Source organism: Bombina bombina, chromosome 7 (assembly GCF_027579735.1).
Source record: "Bombina bombina isolate aBomBom1 chromosome 7, aBomBom1.pri, whole genome shotgun sequence".
NCBI classification, from domain to species: domain Eukaryota; kingdom Metazoa; phylum Chordata; class Amphibia; order Anura; family Bombinatoridae; genus Bombina; species Bombina bombina.
Genome location: NC_069505.1, coordinates 255771886 through 255791272, shown reverse-complemented (window position 1 = coordinate 255791272; position 19387 = coordinate 255771886). Strand labels below are relative to the sequence as shown.

Sequence of the window (19387 nt, the reverse complement as noted above, 5' to 3'; positions counted from 1 at the left end):
TGCAATGCTAAATAAAGATCGCGTATGCTGTCCACTCACAGCAAAGTCTGCCCAGTGTTTAATAAATGGAGCCCTGTATCGGAATCATTAAAGTTTAATCTTGACTTACATGCCCTTTTCATTGTTATGGCTACTGGGTTCTTGTTTTTCTTTTTAAATTGGGTAATGTTAACTGATACACACTTAAAAGGTAAGTAAAGCTTACATCCAGATATACTGTCAGCTAAATTAACTTCAAGCATTAACCTGGAGGTACCAGCAAGCAAGAATGAACTCCAGAGTGTCTGAATAAATAACCGCAATATGGTATAAGTCAAACATAAAACCAGTTCAACCAGTCACATTCTACACATATAAGTTTGACATTTTAACTCACATTTTCAAAATGTGCTCTGCCCAAAAAAATAATACTGATGCTAAAGTAAAAATTAAACTTTTATGATTCAAATACAAACATTTTAAAAAATTGTTCCAATTAACTTCCATTATCAAATTGTGCAGTCTGTTTATATGCATACTTTCTAAGGCACCATCTACTTCTGAGCATGTGCAAAAGCTGTTTCCTACAATACAATTCTCATTCTGTTTACATTAAAATTCATGGACCTGATAGTGAAAGATTTTCTCTTTTCCATCTGAAAGATACAGTTTTAAAATATATTAAAGGTTGTTTTTTTTGCTTAATAACCCAACTTTTTATGATATCCCTATCTGTCTGGCAGTAGCTTCTTGGGAACCAGTGATACACAGTCTGGCACTGCCTGTATAATTTCACCATTATATTTTAAATATCTTTTTCTTAACCTTTTAAGCAAAAATAAATAAACATACAATGTGTTTAATGGCTGTTCGTTCATATACAAAATAGAAAATATTTGAGTACTGATTCCCTTTAAGTCCCAATTTTACAATTTCTTTACACATATTGTACTGATATTTAGTATTGTGATCAACATTTGGCCTAGAAGCTTCCTAGGGCTCGATCCAATAAAAATCATCGCCCGCAAAAGCTGGCGACGCCAATATTTGCGCTGGTTTGGTATCACATATACGGCGTAACCTAGAAGTTACGCGCGTATATTTCTGCCGTCGCCCGTAGTTTTTTGGGCCATAGGCAGGTATACCAAACCAGCGCAGTTTGGTATCCAATATACAGCGTAAGGACTTACGTGGCGAAAATGGAGAAATCTTACTCCATTTTCACCTCGCCACAAAAAGCAGCTGTAAGAAGCCTTACGCTGACTATTGGAGCCCCGTAACTCCCTAAACTAGCTGCTAAATAAACCTAACACCTAACGCATGCGCAATGTCTATCTCCCTGTCAACCGCGATCTGCTAAATAAAACCTAACACCTAACGCATGCGCAATGTCTATCTCCCTGTCAACCGCGATCCCCCGCCGCAATCCCTAATAAAGTATTCTATTCTAAGCCCCCTGATAAAATAATAAAGCCCCCCCAAAAAAAAAAAATTTCCCTACCCTATTCTAAATTAAAAAAAGTTCAAAGCTCTTTTACCTTACCAGCCCTTAAAAGGGCTTTTTGTGGGGCATGCCCCAAAGAAAACTGCTCTTTTGCCAGAAAAAAAACTGATCAGCCAATAGAATGCAAGCTCATTCTGATTGGCTGATTGGTTCAGCCAATCGGATTGAACTTGAATCTGATTGGCTGATTTAATCAGCCAATCAGATTTTTCTACCTTAATTCCGATTGGCTGATAGAATCCTATCAGCCAATCCGAATTCGACGGACGCCATCTTGGATGACGTCATTTAAAGGTACCTCATTCGTCGTTCAGTCGTCGGCCGGGATGGATGCTCTGCGTCTGTGGAGCGAAGAAAGAAGATTGAAGATGCCGCTTGATGGAAGATGCTGCCGGATGGAAGAAGACTTTGCTGCCGCTTGGATAAAAACATCGCCGGGATGAAGACTTCTTCTTTACCGCTTGGATAGACATCACCCGGATCGGATGAGGAGTTCGGCCCGGCGTGGTGAAGATAAGGTAGGGAGATCTTCAGGGGGGTAGTGTTAGGTTTATTTAAGGGGGGTTTGGGTTAGATTAGGGGTATGTGGGTTGTAATGTTGGGGGGTGGTATTGTGTTTTTTTTCAGGCAAAAGAGCAGTTTTCTTTGGGGCATGCCCCGCAAAAAGCCCTTTTAGGGCTGGTAAGGTAAAAGAGCTTTGAACTTTTTTTAATTTAGAATAGGGTAGGGAAATTTTTTTATTTTGGGGGGCTTTATTATTTTATTAGGGGGCATAGAATAGGTGTAATTAGCTTAAAAATCTTGTAATCTTTTTTTTATTTTTTGTAATTTAGTGTTTGTTTTTTTAATTGTATTTTTAGATAGATATTTGTAGTTTATTTAATTTATTGATAGTGTAGGTGTATTTGTAACTTAGGTTAGGATTTATTTTACAGGTAATTGGGTAATTATTTTAACTAGGTAGCTATTAAATAGGTAATAACTATTTAATAGCTATTATACCTAGTTAAAATAATTAACAATTTACCTGTAAAATAAATATAAACCCTAACATAGCTACAATGTAATTATTAATTATATTGTAGCTATCTTAGGGTTTATTTTATAGGTAAGTATTTAGATTTAAATAGGAATATTTTAATTAATAATATTAATATTAGATTTATCTTAATAAGAGTTTAGTTAGGGATGTTAGAGTTAGATAGGGTTATTATACTTAATATATATATAATATAATAACGATATTAACTATATTAACCCTAATATAATTAGGGTTAATATAGTTAATATAGCTGGCGGCGGTGTAGGGGGATTAGATTAGGGGTTAATACATTTATTATAGGTGGCCGCGGTGTAGGGGGATGTAGATTGTAGGCAAAAGAGCAGTTTACTTTGTGACAAAGCCCCGCCAAAAGCCCTTTTAAGGGCTGGCAAAAGAGCTGAATTCTTTGGGGCATGCCCCGCAAAAAGCCCTTTTAAGGGCTGGCAAAAGAGCTGTTACTTTGGGGCAATGCCACGCAAAAAGCCCTTTTCAGGGCTATTTGTAGGGTTAGACTTAGGTTTAGTGGTAGGGATAGTTTAGTATTTTAGGGGGTAGGTAGGGGTTAATAATTTTAAAATAGATGGCGGCGGGGTAGAGGCTCACTTTAGGGGGTAGGTAAGGTAGATGTCGGCAGGGTAGGGGCTCACTTTAGGGGGTTATAGATTTAATATAGCTGGTGGCGGGGTCCGGGAGCGGCGGTTTAGGGGTTAATACATATTTTATTGTTAGGATAGTGAGGGGGGTTAGCGGATAGAGGGTTAGACGTGTCGGGCTATGTTAGGGAGGCGTGTTATACGTGTCGGGCTATGTTAGGGAGGCGTGTTAGACAGTGCGGGTGATTTAGACTTTAGTAAGGTTTTGTAGGCGCCGGCAGTTTCTAACATGGCGTAAGTCACTGGCGGCGCCAGAAATTTGTACTTGCGCAGATTTCTGGACATCGCTGGTTTATCCGACTTACGGCATGTTAGCATCTGACGGCGCTGTATATTGGATAGCTCGAGATGCGAGCTGAAACGGCGGCAACGCGGGTTCCCTCGCTTGCGCCGCAAACTATGCCGTATATCGGATCGCGCCCTTGATCTAACTACATTTATATATCATCATTTATCCCCTTTGTGCTATATTATCTTTAGTGTGGTCAGATATGGTCCTATTGCCTCCCCTGAAATCAGGTCATAAATAGAGAATTCACAAATGCAAATAGTATTTACAACAGTATATAAATATTACAATAAGGAAATAAAAGAGTAGTGGGAGCTGACACTATCATTTACCTTGTGACAGTAATGAACAGCAGAGACGATTTGTCTGAAGAATCTTCGTGCTTCGCTCTCTGGAATCTGATGCTTATCATTTATGAAATCATAAAGTTCTCCCTTGCTAGCGTACTCCATGACAATGATTATTTTTCCTCTGCTCTCAAACACTATAGGAATAAAAAAAAAAAGTATAAGTATCAGAGTATGAAGTGACATTAATGCTTGGTTATTGGCAGAATGTCTGTTAGCGGACACATGGTAAAATTATCTAGGTACACTGCTTGATTATTGGCAGAATGTCTGTTAGCAGATACAGGGTAAAATTATCTAGGTACACTGCTTGGTTATTGGCAGTAAGTCATTTAGTGGATACAGGGTAAAATTCTCCAGGTACAGTGCTTGGTTATTGGCAGAATGTCCGTTAGTGAATACAGGGTAAAATTCTCCAGGTACAGTGCTTGGTTATTGGCAGAATGTCCGTTAGTGAATACAGGGTAAAATTCTCCAGGTACAGCGTTTGTTTATTGGCAGAATGTCTGTTAGCGGATAAAGAGTAAAATTCTCCAAGTACAGTGCTTGGTTATTGGCAGAATGTCCATTAGCGGATACAGGGTAAAATTCTCCAAGTACAGTGCTTGGTTATTGGCAGCAAGTCTGTTAGCGGATACAGGGTAAAATTCTCCAAGTACAGTGCTTGGTTATTGGCAAAATGTCCATTAGCGGATACAGGGTAAAATTCTCCAAGTACAGTGCTTGGTTATTGGCAAAATGTCCATTATCGGATTCAGGGTAAAATTCTCCAAGTACAGTGCTTGGTTATTGGCAGAATGTCCATTAGCGGACACAGGGTAAAATTCTCCAGCTAGACCAAATTCCCTTGCCTCAGTGTCCTATGCAGCTTCACCAGCTCCTAAATTATTCTATTTGGTTCAATTACTATAGAATTCAGATAATAAGTTTTAGCAAATAGGCCGCATGGTGTAGCATAGGAACTGGTGAAGCTGATAATACCAGAGTAGGGTTGTCAGCTGTCCAGTATTCATATGGATAGTCCAATATTTCATCAGGCTGTCCAGTAAATATATACAAATATACTGGACACTTAAAGGGATGGGAAAGCCAAAATGAAAAGGATAAGATTCGGATAGCGAGGAGGAGTTTTCAAACCTGTCCTATCAGGTCAGCTTTTCCGGATTACCTTGGGTTAGAGCAGGTTATTAACCATGTTTACTAATCAGCTGATTATCCAACATGTGCTCCAATTCAGATATCCTGAAAATCAATTTTAAATTCACTTCTATTTTCAAAATAATAGTTTTCTTGGTATCCTTTTTTTAAAAGCATATGTAAATATCCTACACTACCGGGAGCTAGCTAATGATTGGTGACTACACATATTTGCCTCATCAGAAGTTTTCAGCTCCCAGTAGTACATTGCTGCTCTGGAACTGACTTTAACTATGTGTTTAATCCATTTACAGTGGATAAACACACTTTTATATACATACAATAGTGATATACTAAAATTCTCTAACAATCTAATTTATGTTTAACTGACAGTCATATGAGTGTTATAACTGCTTTGTATTTATGTTATGTGCCACTAGGGTTAGGTCTCTTCTCCATGTCTATTGCTGGCAACCATGAGGTGTCATAGTGGGTTCAAATCACTACTGAGTGTGTTACTGACAGCCAAAGAGATTACATTACTGATTTTCTATTGGCAGCCAAGGGGATAAAACCACTGCTCAGTTATGAAAAATATATATGAAGTAATCAAGGGTAGGACTTAAGGTAGATCTTTGGGGAGGGCTTATTTTGTGACTCCCACCTACCAGCCATTCTCAGTCAGGTTGTCAGTTTTTTTTGTGCAGGACAGCTGACCCCCCCTAGACCCAAAGACAATGATTTTTTACCTCAAATACAGTGATGCAGAGGTGCGACAGTGCTTTCTCAGCATAGCTAGTATTCATGTTATTGCCAACACAGATTACAGACATGGTTATGTGAGCATATATAGTTTATATTTATTCACATATAGTTTAGGGCAGGTGTGCTCATATCCAAGCCACAAATTCCGCTTTCAGGATTATCCTTGGAGATGCAGATTGCAGAACAGGATGCAGGTGTATTTGTCAGGAATAATCCTAAAACTATGAATGCTGGTAGATCTTAGGCTCTGCTTGTTTAGGTTCCTACATAGGACTGTATTAACGTATATTTCTGTGTTATAGGCTATTTTACCTTAGCAACTGATAGGTTAAATTAAGGAACAATGTCTGCAATGTACAATATATTAAATGGTTGCACAAACATCTCCATGTCAGTAAAATGCATTTTATAGCATCTGTCGCAGATGCTTTTGACCTTAGTGTAAGTACATCTGAAATGTATCACATGATGTCAGGTGATTTTCCCCATATGGACATGCAGCCGTCCGCTGGAATTTCTGGCAGTGTCTGTACATTCCCAGTGTAATATATTTCCTGTACCGTTGCTTTATAGGAAACCAGAAGCTGTAGTCAGATTACCGACAGTGGCAAATTGCAATGTACTGCCCATCACTCTTACAGTCCTTAGGTATCTGCTGACTGAAATGAGTTAAAGGGATAGTCAACTCCAAAAATGTTATTGTTTAGAAAGATAGATAATCCTTTATTTACAATTCCCCAGTTTTGCATAACCAACACAGTTATATTAATACACTTTTTACCTCTGTGATTACCTTGTATCTAAGCCTCTGCAGACTGCCCCCTTATCACATGGCTATTTATTTATTTTCTATTGACTGGCATTTTAGCCAATTAGTGATGTGTCATGCACAACTCCACAGTAATGAGCACAATGTTATCTATGTGGCACACATGAACTAGTCTATTGTGAAAAGCAAATACAAAAACATGTGATAAGAGGGTGTCTGTAGTGGCTTAGAAACAGGCAGAAATTTAGAGGTTTAAAGGTTATAAAGTATATTTATATTATATAACAATGTTGTTGGTTGTGCAAATCTGGGGAATGGGTAGTAAAGGAGTTATCTATCTTATTAAACAATAAAAATTTTGGTGTAGACTGTCCCATTAACTAAAGTTTCCTGTAATGCAATCATTCAGGAAATGCCCAGTGGTTCTCCACTGAAAAGAGGAACCCTGAAGGAAAGCATTGAGGAAGGGTTCTGTGACCCCCATGGAGGCCAAGTGAAGGGATCATCTTGGGGACAGTGGGTTCGGCCTCATGAGGGTAGGTGGGGGAACATAGTGGAAGTGTGGCAGTTCAGGACAAGAACGTGCGAGGAGGAGCTGCTGCTGTTTCTCCTCACACTGCCCTGGGGACATGGACCTGGGTCACGACAGGTATTTGTTACTTGTCATGGGAGGCGGTTTGCAGTAGAGGTATCCACGGCAGCTTGTGGCGGCAGGCTGCAAGGCTGGCCATAGGAGGTGAGAATGGACAGTGGGTGCAGCAGGGATTAGTTGGCATGGAGCAGGACCAGAACGTGTGAGGAGAAGCTCCCGCCCTCCCTCCCTCCCCTTTTTTAAGTGGCTTGATCTGTATGTTGTAGCTTTGGGGTGGCACGTTTTGTGGATGGGCAAGCACCCTGGGGGTTTTATTGAAATGTTTAACTGATTATTTGGTAAAGTTATGGATATATTATTTATGGCGTTTAATAAAGCAAGCTGCAGCCTTTATATCCCCATCTTCCTTGTGTCATGCATTCATTTAAGCGGAACATAAGTGCCTAGTATGGGGGTCACGGTTAGAAAAGGTTGCTGATTGCAACCAACTTAAATTTATTTTCTTCTGAGTATCACTCTTGGTATTTATACATTCAAAGCTTATTCCATAGTGTCTAGGGTTGCCACCTCAGCCATGTTTTCCTGTACATTTATGAGTTACACATGTTGCAGGGTAAGCAGAGGGGAACATTAATTACGCCCCTGGACAGCACTAATTATGTTCCTCCCTGAATACCCTGCAGCATGTGTAACTCATAAGTGTCTAGGAAAACATGGCTGAGGTGGCAACCCTAATGGTGCCTCAGTCTTTTTTTCATATGCATCGCTTTGTATTTTGCAGCAATACCTGGCAGCCCTCAGTACAGAGATCTGGTTGGTGAACTCACCTGACACTGTCCCTTTAATAATTAGGATTTTATACCTGCATTATTTGCAGCTTTAAAGGGATAGAAAGGTCAGAAATGAGCATGTGTGTATTTCTTTTTCAAACAGAAGCATTTTTGCAATATTCTTTCCATTAGCAAAAATGCTTCTAGTAAATGTCATTACTGTTCTTCAGCGACATATGCGCATAAATAAGTAAACTGAGAGGTTGTGAAAAGTAGCACGCTCGGTCTGAATAATAAAAGTGTAAAGCGACATGAAACAACATTCTCTTTCATGATTCAGATAAAGCAAACAATTTGAAACAACTTTCCAATTTATTTTTATTCAACAAAGGATATAATAAGAATAAAACAATTTAGATAATACAAGTAAATTGGAAAGTTATGTGCAATTGCATTTACTCTCTAAATCATAAAATAAAAAGTTTCATATCCCTTTAATTTTAACTTTACTATCCCTTTAAAATCAGTTCCAAAGTTGCAATACATTACTGCACCAGAGCACATTACAACCAGCCCTGAAAAGGACTTTAGCCTTATGTTTAACCCCTGTTACATACAAGCAATAGTGAAATAAAAAAAATGCTCTTTAACCAGAGGCGTAAATAGAAACCACCCTTTGGGCCCAGTCGCAATTGCGACCTCGCACCCCCTGTGGTTTCAACCCCTGTCTTTAACAACTAAAATATATATAAAACAAACAAAACCATAGACTGTCAAAAACAAATAAATCAATTTTTTAGAAAATTAATACAAGCACATGTAGCACCCTTTCCTGACCTTCCCTGAGGTGGGTGATAGTGTAATGCTGTCTACCTGTTTTGTGTATGAGAACTAAGCCTCCGCAGAGTGGGAGTAGGAGGGGGGTTGAAATCAGGTATATAAGGGATGCCTGTATGACGCAGTGCCTCCACCTATAGGGGACACCCTAGAATAATAGGGTTAGAATAATATAAGATTTTAGTACAAAAAGAAAACAAGTAATAACCACACAAGAAATCTTCAAATAAAATGTTGCTTTGATTATTATAAAGTGTTTAACCAATAACATACAGTGCAACAAATACAAATAATAATATTAATCACAATATCTTCTTATGACATCAGTATACCTTTTTTTTAACTCAGAAGTCCCTCATGAGCTCATGAAATAATAACATAACTGTTGTTGTAAAATACTTTGAGGTGGTGCTGTACAATGCAATTTCATATACTTAATAGAATTTAGTTGAGGTAATTATCCCTTGCTGCTTGTGAACGAAGCTAGAGAGCGCTGCTTGTGATCGATGCAGTGCTCAAGAAAACTTCTCCTCAGAAATACTGAGTAACATAAGTCTCTACCTTATTACTGAATTTCAGCAATCCACTTGCCTTATACTGCAAAGTCAGTCACTCTTTTACTACAAACAGCTGCAGAAATCTCACAGTTATGCCCTTATGTAATGTAGCTTTATAAATCCAGTCAGTGTATTTGTGCAAACTGTTCAGGCAGAATAACTTATAGGATATTCTCTGGATTATCTCTTTAATATACATCACACTCAGTTACTTCCTTATGTAATGCAGCTGTGCAATCCATTTAGTGTATTTATGCAAACTGTTTAGGCAGAATAACTTATAGGATATTCTCTGGGTTATCTCTTTAATATACAACAACTCTGCAGCACATCACACTCAGTTACTTCCTTATGTAATGCAGCTGTGCAATCCATTTAGTGTATTTATGCAAACTGTTTAGGCAGAATAACTTCTAGACTATTCTCTGGGTTATCTCTTTAATATACAACAACTCTGCAGCACATCACACTCAGTTACTTCCTTATGTAATGCAGCTGTGCAATCCATTTAGTGTACATGAAGTTATGGAGATCTTAAAACAGCAGATAATGGCTGACACTCACAGTACAAATAAAAGGTTCCAACTTCTGTCTGCAACAGCCACATGTAGCAATTTCTGAACTGTCTCTGGAATCCATGCATTAGTCTGAATAACTTTCAGCTTGGAAACAGCAACTGTCTTTCCCCATCTCCAAGTCTGTGCAAAGTAGTGATCGTTCATTTGAACTGGTTCTTTTTACTGAACTGTATGAATCAGTTCACCAGACTGAACTGATTCGTTTGTAACAGTTCAGTTCCACAGGCAGCATGTAATATGATCCTAGAGTGAGGTCTCTGTTATAACTCTGGTTCTGCTATGAGACCTCACTCTAGGATCATATTACATGCTGTTGAATCAGTGTACTGCATCAGTGTACTGTGTACTGTTAACTCAGTGATTCATTAGCAACTGAGTGATTCATAGCAGAACCAGAGTTATAACACAGTTGCTAATGAATCACTGAGTTAACAGTACACAGTACACTGATTCAACAGCATTATATCATCCTAGGCTAGAGTGAGCATTGCAAATTAACCCTAAGGACCCCCTGTTAAATAAATAATGCTTTAATAAAATAGTGTCAACTTATTTTAAAGAACATAAATAAGTGTAATAACAAGAAAAAAATGCACTTACATATTTACTTAACTTAAACAATACTTTATTCGATCTTGATACACCAATGCAATTTTAAACAATTTACTTCTAATATATATATATATATATATATATATATATATATATATATATATATATATATATATATATATATATATATATATATATATATATATATACAGTGAGGCCCCGGTTTACGCACGACTCGGTATATGAAATTTCGGTTTACGAAATCGAAATTTGAAGAAAATTTGACTCGGTTTACGAATTTTTTTCGCAATACGAAACAAAATGCCGGTTTGCCCCCCTCGGTTTACGAATATTTTTCGCAATACGAAACCAGTGGCCCCTGTGCCCCCTGCATACTCAAGTATGATTGAATTAATGAAGTTTGGGTACCAGTGTAGAGGTGTTGGAGAGGTTTTGGAGCCATTTTGCAGCAAGTTGTTGAGCCTTTTGGAGCCATTTGCAGCAAGTTGTTAAGCCTTTTGGAGCCATTTGCAGCAAGTTGTGGAGCCTTTTGGAGACATTGGAGCCATTTGCAGCAAGTTGTTAAGCCTTTTGGAGCATTTTTTGGACACTTTACTTGAATTTTTTCGGACCTCCGGAACGCATTAATTGATTTTCAATATATATATATTAGAAGTAAATTGTTTAAAATTGCATTGGTGTATCAGGATAGAATAAAGTATTGTTTAAGTTAAGTAAATATGTAAGTGTATATGTAAGGATACTTAGAGAACAAAACAATATATATATATTGTTTTGTTCTCTAAGTATCCTTAAGAGTGTCAAGCTGAACTGAAGCAACTAGCAGCAGAGAGCAGTACAGACACAGTGACTCAGGACTCATTCTAAATGATTCAGAATCGCTGGGTCTGTACTGAATCTGCGATTCTTCTGCTCTGCCCCTCAAGCGCATGTGATCAGTAGGTGAACTGATGAATCGGTTCATGAACCGGTTCAGTTAATCGAACTGTCCGAAATGAACCGATTCATCAGGATGAACCGAACTTCACATCACTAGTGCAAAGCTCCACAATTCTCTTAACACCTAAGAAATCTCCTCAGCACTAACAACTCCTCCCCCTTCCCAGATGGCATTTCTCTTCCTCAATACAACTATTACAGCAGCCATCTTGGGTAAGGGCAAGTTCCTTACACACATAAGATAATAGCCTTCATGGATGTATATGACAGATACAAATAGAGTGTCTTAGCAATAATTTGTTCTTAAAATAAAATTATTGTAATAGGAAACTACAGAAATAAGTTGGTACTTTGTTAGGGACAGGGAGGATGAATAAATACATTAACACAACACTACTTAGTTTACAGTACCTGCACAGTCATTTTACCTTTGCAGATCTGTGCAATAGCTGAACCCTAAATTGACAAATCTGATCTTGTTTTTTTTTAGGGATAATAAAAAGGTGTTATTGCCCAACAAGTATTACTGGAACAAAGGCATTATTACAGGATTGTAAAAAAAAAGTTACATCTATGATAATGGGCTTATTTTGCAGATGGGGCAATGTATTACTGTCAGTAATGACTCATTTGCATTAACAGGAATCCATATCCTCTTCCTAACTGTACAGAAATGCGGGGTTGACATGTGTGGGCCATTTTTTCCTTTCTGCTCATATACAAGAAGGTTGATATGTTACATTATCTTAGTTACAGAACAATAATATTTCCCCATAAGTATCTGGCAAGTCTTAAGCATGTAAACAGCACACAAAATGTAGGGAACGTGTGACGTAGACTCAGCGCATACTGTTTCTAGAAATAAACGTTTGTATTTAGTAAATGTATTACATGATGAGCATTAAACTGAAGTGAACATTATTTTCTATGAATAAAATAAATATTTATTTGCACGTAGTTGGGAGTTGATTTTTTTTCTTTTGAGCAATTTGCTATGAAGTTATTTCATGAAAATTCTTCATGCTTATATTGTTATATGTGCATATGTTTTATAGTTCCTTTATTCCAGCACAAATTATTTCCTCTGGCATCTCATAGAAAAGTAATATATCTTTAATTGGTCATTTGAATTTTTTGCTTTAATCTGTACATTAGAGGATTTTGTTTACCGTTTTATACATCCTTTTAATTGGAAAAAAATGCTGACAAGAAAAAGCTTGTTTAGGATACTATAATAAATACTTCTTTAGGCGTGTCAGGTATTAACTAGCATTGTCTTGCTGGCTGGAAAAACTAAGAGAAGTGCTAAAATGATTGCATAACCCCATCATGGGTGTAGCTATAAAAATCCAGGGGGTGCGGTCACTAAAACTCCAACTTAGGTCGTATATATATATATATATATACAGAAATTAAAAGGAGATGAAACCCCATATTGTTCTTTTATGATTCAGATAAAGCATATTATTCATTCTCTTGGTATCCTTTGTTGAGGGAACAGTGGTGCACTGCTAGTAGCTAGCTGAACACATCTACCAACCAATGATAAGATACATTCATAAGCAGCTAGCTCACAGTAGTACATTGCAGTTCCTGAGCCTACCTAAGTATGCTTTTCAACAAAAGATAAGTAAATTAGATAAAAAGTAAATAAGAATGTTGCTCTGAATCATCAGTTTAATTTTGACTTTACTGTCCCTTTAAGTTTTTATTGTTTAAATGCTTCTCTGTCCTGCAGATAAAGTTACTCTATACATGGATATTCCTTGCTGCTTCCTTTTTTTGTTTTTTTTTTTTGTTCAAACTTGTCTTCTGGTCTCATGGGAAATAAATATTTAGCATTCTATTCATTCTGAGAAGATTCTTTTATAAATAACTTTCATACCGTTTTGCTTTGGACCAGCACATGCTGAAATGAAAAATGGTCAGGATGTCAAAAGTCTAATGTGCTATAATTCATTGGCCAAAACATACAATCACCCCACCCAAACATTCTTGTTTTTTTTTTGTTTTTTTGCAGACTGTAAAATTGGTTTTACAAGGTTCCTCCCTGATTTAATCTGATTTTACTCTTAGGGGCCTATTTATCAAAGTGTCAACCGAAAATACACCGGAATTCTGCATCAAAATTGTTATGAGATTGATCCGACCTAGTTATCAAAAGCCTCAAGATCGGTAAATGTTGAAATTTGTGACGTAACATACGATCCTGCGATCTCAATCTGACGCAGATCGATGCTTACGTTATTACAGATGTTCCGAATACAAATTCGGCTCTATTTGACACTTTTTCCAATTTATCAAACTTCTAACAGGGAGGCTCGTGGCTATTCTGACGCATCGTACCTGGTTTTCAATCCGCCACCCCTGTGGCCGCGGATGCCATAGAAATCAATGGGTGTATGAAAGCACCGAAAGCTTAAGGTCTGGGCAGTAAAAGAGCTAAATGCCCATACAAATGCCCTTTTCAGGGCAATGGGTAGCTTAGGATATTTTAGATAGTTTTTTTTAAATTGTGGGTTGGTTGGGTGGTGGGTTTTACTGTTGGGCGTGTTTGTATTTTTTTTGCCAGGTAAAAGAGCTGATTTCTTTTGGGCAATGCCCCACAAAAGGCTCCTTTAAGGGCCATTGGTAGTTTATTGTAGGCTATGGTTTTTTATTTTGAGGGGGCTTTTTTATTTTGATAGGGCTATTAGATTAGGTGTAGAAAAAATTATTTTTGATAATTTAGTTTGTTATTTTTCGTAATTTAGTGTTTTGTTTGTTTTTGTAACTTAGTTTTTTTTTAATTTATAATTTAGGACTTTGTAATAATGTTTAATTGTATATTTAAATAATTTTAGTAGGGTTTTTTTTTTATATGTAAATTAGTTTATTTAATTGGTAGCTTAATTTCATTGTAGTATAATAGTTAGGGTAGGTTAATTAATAGTTTAGTTTATTTTAATTCTACAGGTAAGTTTTAATTTATTTGAAGATAGCGATGTTGTAATTTTAATTTAAAGTTAAGTAATTGTTAGGTTTTAGGGTTAATAGCTTAATTTTGTTGTTTGCGATGTGGGGGTCTGACGATTTAGGGGTTAATAGGTTTAGTTAGTGGTGGTGATGTGGGAGGCCAGAGGTTTAGTGGTTAATAAGTTTATTTAGTGGCGGCGGTGTCGGGGAGCAGCAGGATAGGCGTTATAAATTTTATTTAGGTTGCGGCGATGTCGGAGAGCAGCGGGATAGGGGTTAAACATTTTAGTACAGTGGCAGCGTTTAGTGAAATGGTATAATTAAAGTTGTGAAAAAGCCGAATAGACGCGAGATTGATGACTGCTAGTTAAAAGTCTGATGCTCATCGCCCCGTACTTGGTGCGCGTGTTTTTGACGGCTTTTTTTATAAATAAGGAGAACGTATTGAGATTCGCGGCCGTGATGTTTGCTAATGTTAGGTGAGCGTATTGATGTCGATGAATGCAACATAATTGACGCTTTGTTAAATATCCCCTTTAATATTTTTCACCAGCTTATTTGCTTTATAGTTTTGCTACTGTGCCCCTGATGAACTGAGATAATAATGAGTTTGATATTTTGTACATCTATCTAAATGATGTTCACTACATACTAATACAGAAGAGCAAATATACCACTGACTAAAAGAAACACCATTTTTATGCTAGTTCCACAAAATGTTATATATTCGTGAGATAATCATTTAGAATTGACTTCATGCAGGGATACTTCATATCGATTCACTATTGAATTGTCACAGTTTAAGTGCCACACAACTTAACAGGACCTCTGGACATAACAGCATTGTTGTAATTTTGCACATTTAAAATAAAAATAAGGCAAATAAAATATTAATAATGATGAATTCAAAGAAAACATTAGCATAAGAAGAGACAGAAGATATATACAAAACTAATACAATAGTTACAAATATATTGGGCATGGGTAGAGGTGTAAGTAGAACTCACTGGAACCCAAGGCAAAGTCTGTGGCAGAACCTTCACACATATAACATACACACACACATCTTTTTTAGAATAGAAATCTTTACTTACAAATACTAATACAATTGTTTTTATGGAAATAAATTTTTTTCTTTTGGAATAACTTTTTTAATTACACTTCCAATATGTGTCAAACACTGTCAAAAATAAATGCTAATTCCAATTTTGCTAAAGAACTTGTGATGTCACCGCAGTCAATTACATGTGGAGAAATGGCTGAAAAAAAATCACTATTCCTTAGTACATTACTGTATAAAACAAGGCAGAATAAGCACTTAATATTAAAACATGTTGTAAGGTAAATGACAACATCAAAAACATATTCTGAAAGAAGACCACATGCTGCCATAAAAACTTTATTTAAACATTGAACTCAATATTCCTCTGTATATTGATGTATGATTCAAATGAGAATAATCACTGCTGGGCATGTTGTATGTTACATGATAAATGTTGAACAGTTTACCTGAGATCCTAACATGCTGGGGTTGTTAGCAGTGGCGTCACTAGGGTTGGTGTCACCCGGTGCGGTAAGTCATGGTGTCACCCCCCCCAGAAAGCAGACACACTCAAAAACACAGGCAAACACACATACAAACACTCAGACACACTTAAAAACATACTCAGATGCACACACAAACACTCGGAAACACACACACAAAAACACTGAGACACACAAAAACTCAGACACACACATACAAAATATGTAAACTGCACTGCATTAATTATGAAGCTCATGCCTAGAGCTGCTCCCTGGCTCAGCAGAACATCAAATGAAAGATAAACAGAGCACTCTAAAATAAATCACTGAACAAAAGGTTTAGGCGCGCAAACTATGAAAATTCTGCTCTCTGACTCCACACTGCACAGCCCTGGGCCGCATGTCACTGAGCAGTGAGCACAGATAGGCAGGCAGGTTTAGGCTAGCAGCGCAACTTTGCAAGCCCCACGGCACACCCACAACATTCATAGTGAAATTGGGCAGGGGAGGAGCAAAGTACAAACAAGCAAAAGCAGCCGGGAAAACTATTTGTTGAAATTGCAGCACTGGCTCAGGGGGAAAAAAAATTGTGTGTCTACAACTTCCCCAGTCCCACTAATGTTCACAAATGCCAGCCTCTAATAAAATAATCTATGCATCTAAACATTGTATTTCTTTGAATTTCAATAAAAAAATTAAAAAATTTTTTTTTGGTGTCACCCCCTGGAGGGTGTCACCCAGGTGCGGCTCGAACCCCCCGCACCCCCCTAGTGACGCCACTGGTTGTTAGCTATTTTTTCATATTTAATTGACATAAAACAGCAGCTAGTTCCCAGGAGGCAAACTACTGTAATACTCCTTTAGCAAAATGGGAACTAGCGCTTATTTCTGACAGTTGTTTGATATGTGCTCGAAGTGTAATTTAAGAAAGCAAAAAAAAAGGTACTTCCAAAAGAAAAAAAAATTAATTGCATTTCCAAATAAGGAAAGTGTACAAAAAAAATTGTACTTTTAAAAATCAAAATTATACTTAAAAAAAATAATTGTATTTGTAATTAAAGATTTGTATTCTAAATAAAAGAAATGATGTATTTGTAAGTTTAGATTTGTATTCGTTTGTTATAATTTATGTACAATGATATAGAATCACACACACACACGCACACGCACACCTCTTATTCCATATAGTAATATCATTCAACCTCAGTGCACCAGATGTTTTATTCTACAAAGCCAAGTCCTTGTCAGGGGAGAGGCCAGCTATGTGACCTTGTCCCTAGGCATTATACTGACCTTCAAAGACCTGTATAATATGTTCATGTTTCAGCAGAGCTGTGATCTCTATCTCTCTCTGTAGATGCACTTTGTCCAACTCATCTGTGATCTTATCTTTTTGTATGGACTTCACTGCAACCTGGAAAAACACAACTCAACGTCACATGAAAAGAAAAAAAAAATATTGTGCAGGAATGGAAAAAAATAGAACATTCAATTATTATTATTATTATAACCATATCTCTTCTGTTGTGGCCAGTTAGGTACAGAATTAAGCTCCTGCGCTGATCAAGTAATTCCTGCATAGCTTGTGGTACGGTAATGACCTTTAGCGCTGTTTTTATGATATTGTTACAAACACTGATACCATATAGCGCTGAACACTCCAAAACCTACTCCAGTATGCTCCAAGAGAAATAGTTTTATAACAGGTGGTATCTCACACCACAGAGACTCAAACTCCTCTTCCCTGGCTCCTCCAACCGATGTTGGAGACATTGTCAGAGGGAAGGCAGCCTGTTCCACATCTGGGGGGCCTGTCTCAAAATCCAAGCATTTTGGGCATCTATTATACCATATATACAGAATACCATTGGTACCCCGTTACCCCATGATCCAATCATATACTTGTTCTACAAGTATCCCAAACTCAACTCAAAATTGCAACTGCTACAAATAATGATTAATAGTGAACATCAATTAATCCCGAGATTGTGGAAGAAAGAGCCAGTCCCCACGCTACCAATGTGGATTCAAGAAACACAGCTCAACCTCAAACTAGAAAGATATCATTATCTCTTATTGAGCAAGTTAGATACCCATGCAGAAATAATGTTCCTCTGGGACTCCAGACCCACTTCAGGGTCTTAACATACCCCCTCCTCACACCCCATCTTATCATATGCTAGATACAAAAGACAACTCATTCTTTCTACCCATCGTGACAACAAGCCTCACGTGTCACTTTAGACCTTAACACCCTAGACTTGGACACTAGCAACAGATGGCAATATGCAAAGACACTAGAGATATTGTCTAGCTAAAGCTATATGTATACATTCAAATCCTGACTAAACAGAAAACAGTAAAATATGGAAATTATAATTGTTTGTTATTAGTTTGATTCGTAACAAAAGGAAAATCTCACTGGAAATTTATGGCCCACAAGTTGGGAACATTACATGTTTATTTGAAAATGGAGCCCTAAAAACAGCATTATCTCGAACTTTCATATGGACTCAATGTTGAATGCTGCAAATGGTCTTCATCTCCTTAATAAGATTAATAATTATGTTCTCAATTCTGTTATTGTTACCATTCTTGACTTATGTATGTTCTAAGCAGAAATAAACAATTTTTTCTTTAAAAAAATAAAAAAAACTAAACAAATCTAGTACAGGAGGAAGAGGGCCCTGCCCCAGAGAACTCATAGTCTATAGGTTTAGGGTGCAGAGACATAAGGTTGGGGTAGCTTGTTACATCGGTTGTATTTGCAGCAGTGAGTCAGGTAGTTCATGTATTAGTTTGGTTCGGATGAGGGATGGAGGAGAGATGGTAAGCCTCTCTGAATAGGTGGGTTATCAAGGAGCGTCTGAAGATAATATATATAGTCTTATGGAGCTGGGTAGAGAGTTCCAGAGGACAGGAGCAGCACGTAATAATAAAACATTCCAGGTATACAGTAATACACAAAGAACAGTAGGGGTAAATTAAAGTTGTAGGTGCCGTGCAATAATTAAGTTATACAAAAGGAGAGGAATGCCCTGCTCTTGAGCACAATCAGTAGTAGTTCACTTTAAATACAAAGTGGCCTACAGGTAGAAAAACTTAAGCTTACAATCTAAAGGAGGGCTAATTAAGTAAAACTGGTTTGCATAAAAAAAAATGTTTAAATATAGCTGGCAAGTATTTTAAACTAATTTTTAAAAATAAGTAAAATTACTAACATAGCCATGCTCTCTGGAGTAATCTACTCCACCCCCCAATCAGTGTTTAGACACAGGCATTGTATTGCAACTGAGCTCACATCTGCTTATTTGCTTCTAGGTATGCTCCAGCAGATAATGAGTATTAAAGTCTGCATTCTACCAAATCTAAAAAGGTAGCTATAGATATAGCCATAGAAGGAAATGTGTGGGGGGAGTTGGAGTTTTACAATTCAGAAACTAAAAAGAAAGGGTTAATAGCGAGGCACTGCAGTATAAATTTGCAGGTAAAGTAATTAAAGTACATATTATATTTTGTCTCTATCCCAACTTGTTTTATGTCCCTTTAATTAGGAGTTTAATTTTGACTTAAATAT

At 37.1% G+C, this 19387-nt stretch overlaps 1 protein-coding gene across 1 annotated transcript in view; it reads right to left on the bottom strand.

Annotated features, from left to right (window-relative positions):
• The window catches only part of LOC128666233 (NUAK family SNF1-like kinase 1), a 55203-nt gene that overhangs the window by 27254 nt on the left and 8562 nt on the right, over positions 1–19387 (bottom strand). The window contains exons 3-4 of the mRNA XM_053720702.1: positions 17104–17224; positions 3800–3951 (exon numbers count right to left, since the gene is read on the bottom strand). Coding sequence (XP_053576677.1) covers positions 3800–3951; positions 17104–17224 — 273 coding nt within the window. The remainder of the gene's footprint in view (positions 1–3799; positions 3952–17103; positions 17225–19387) is intronic.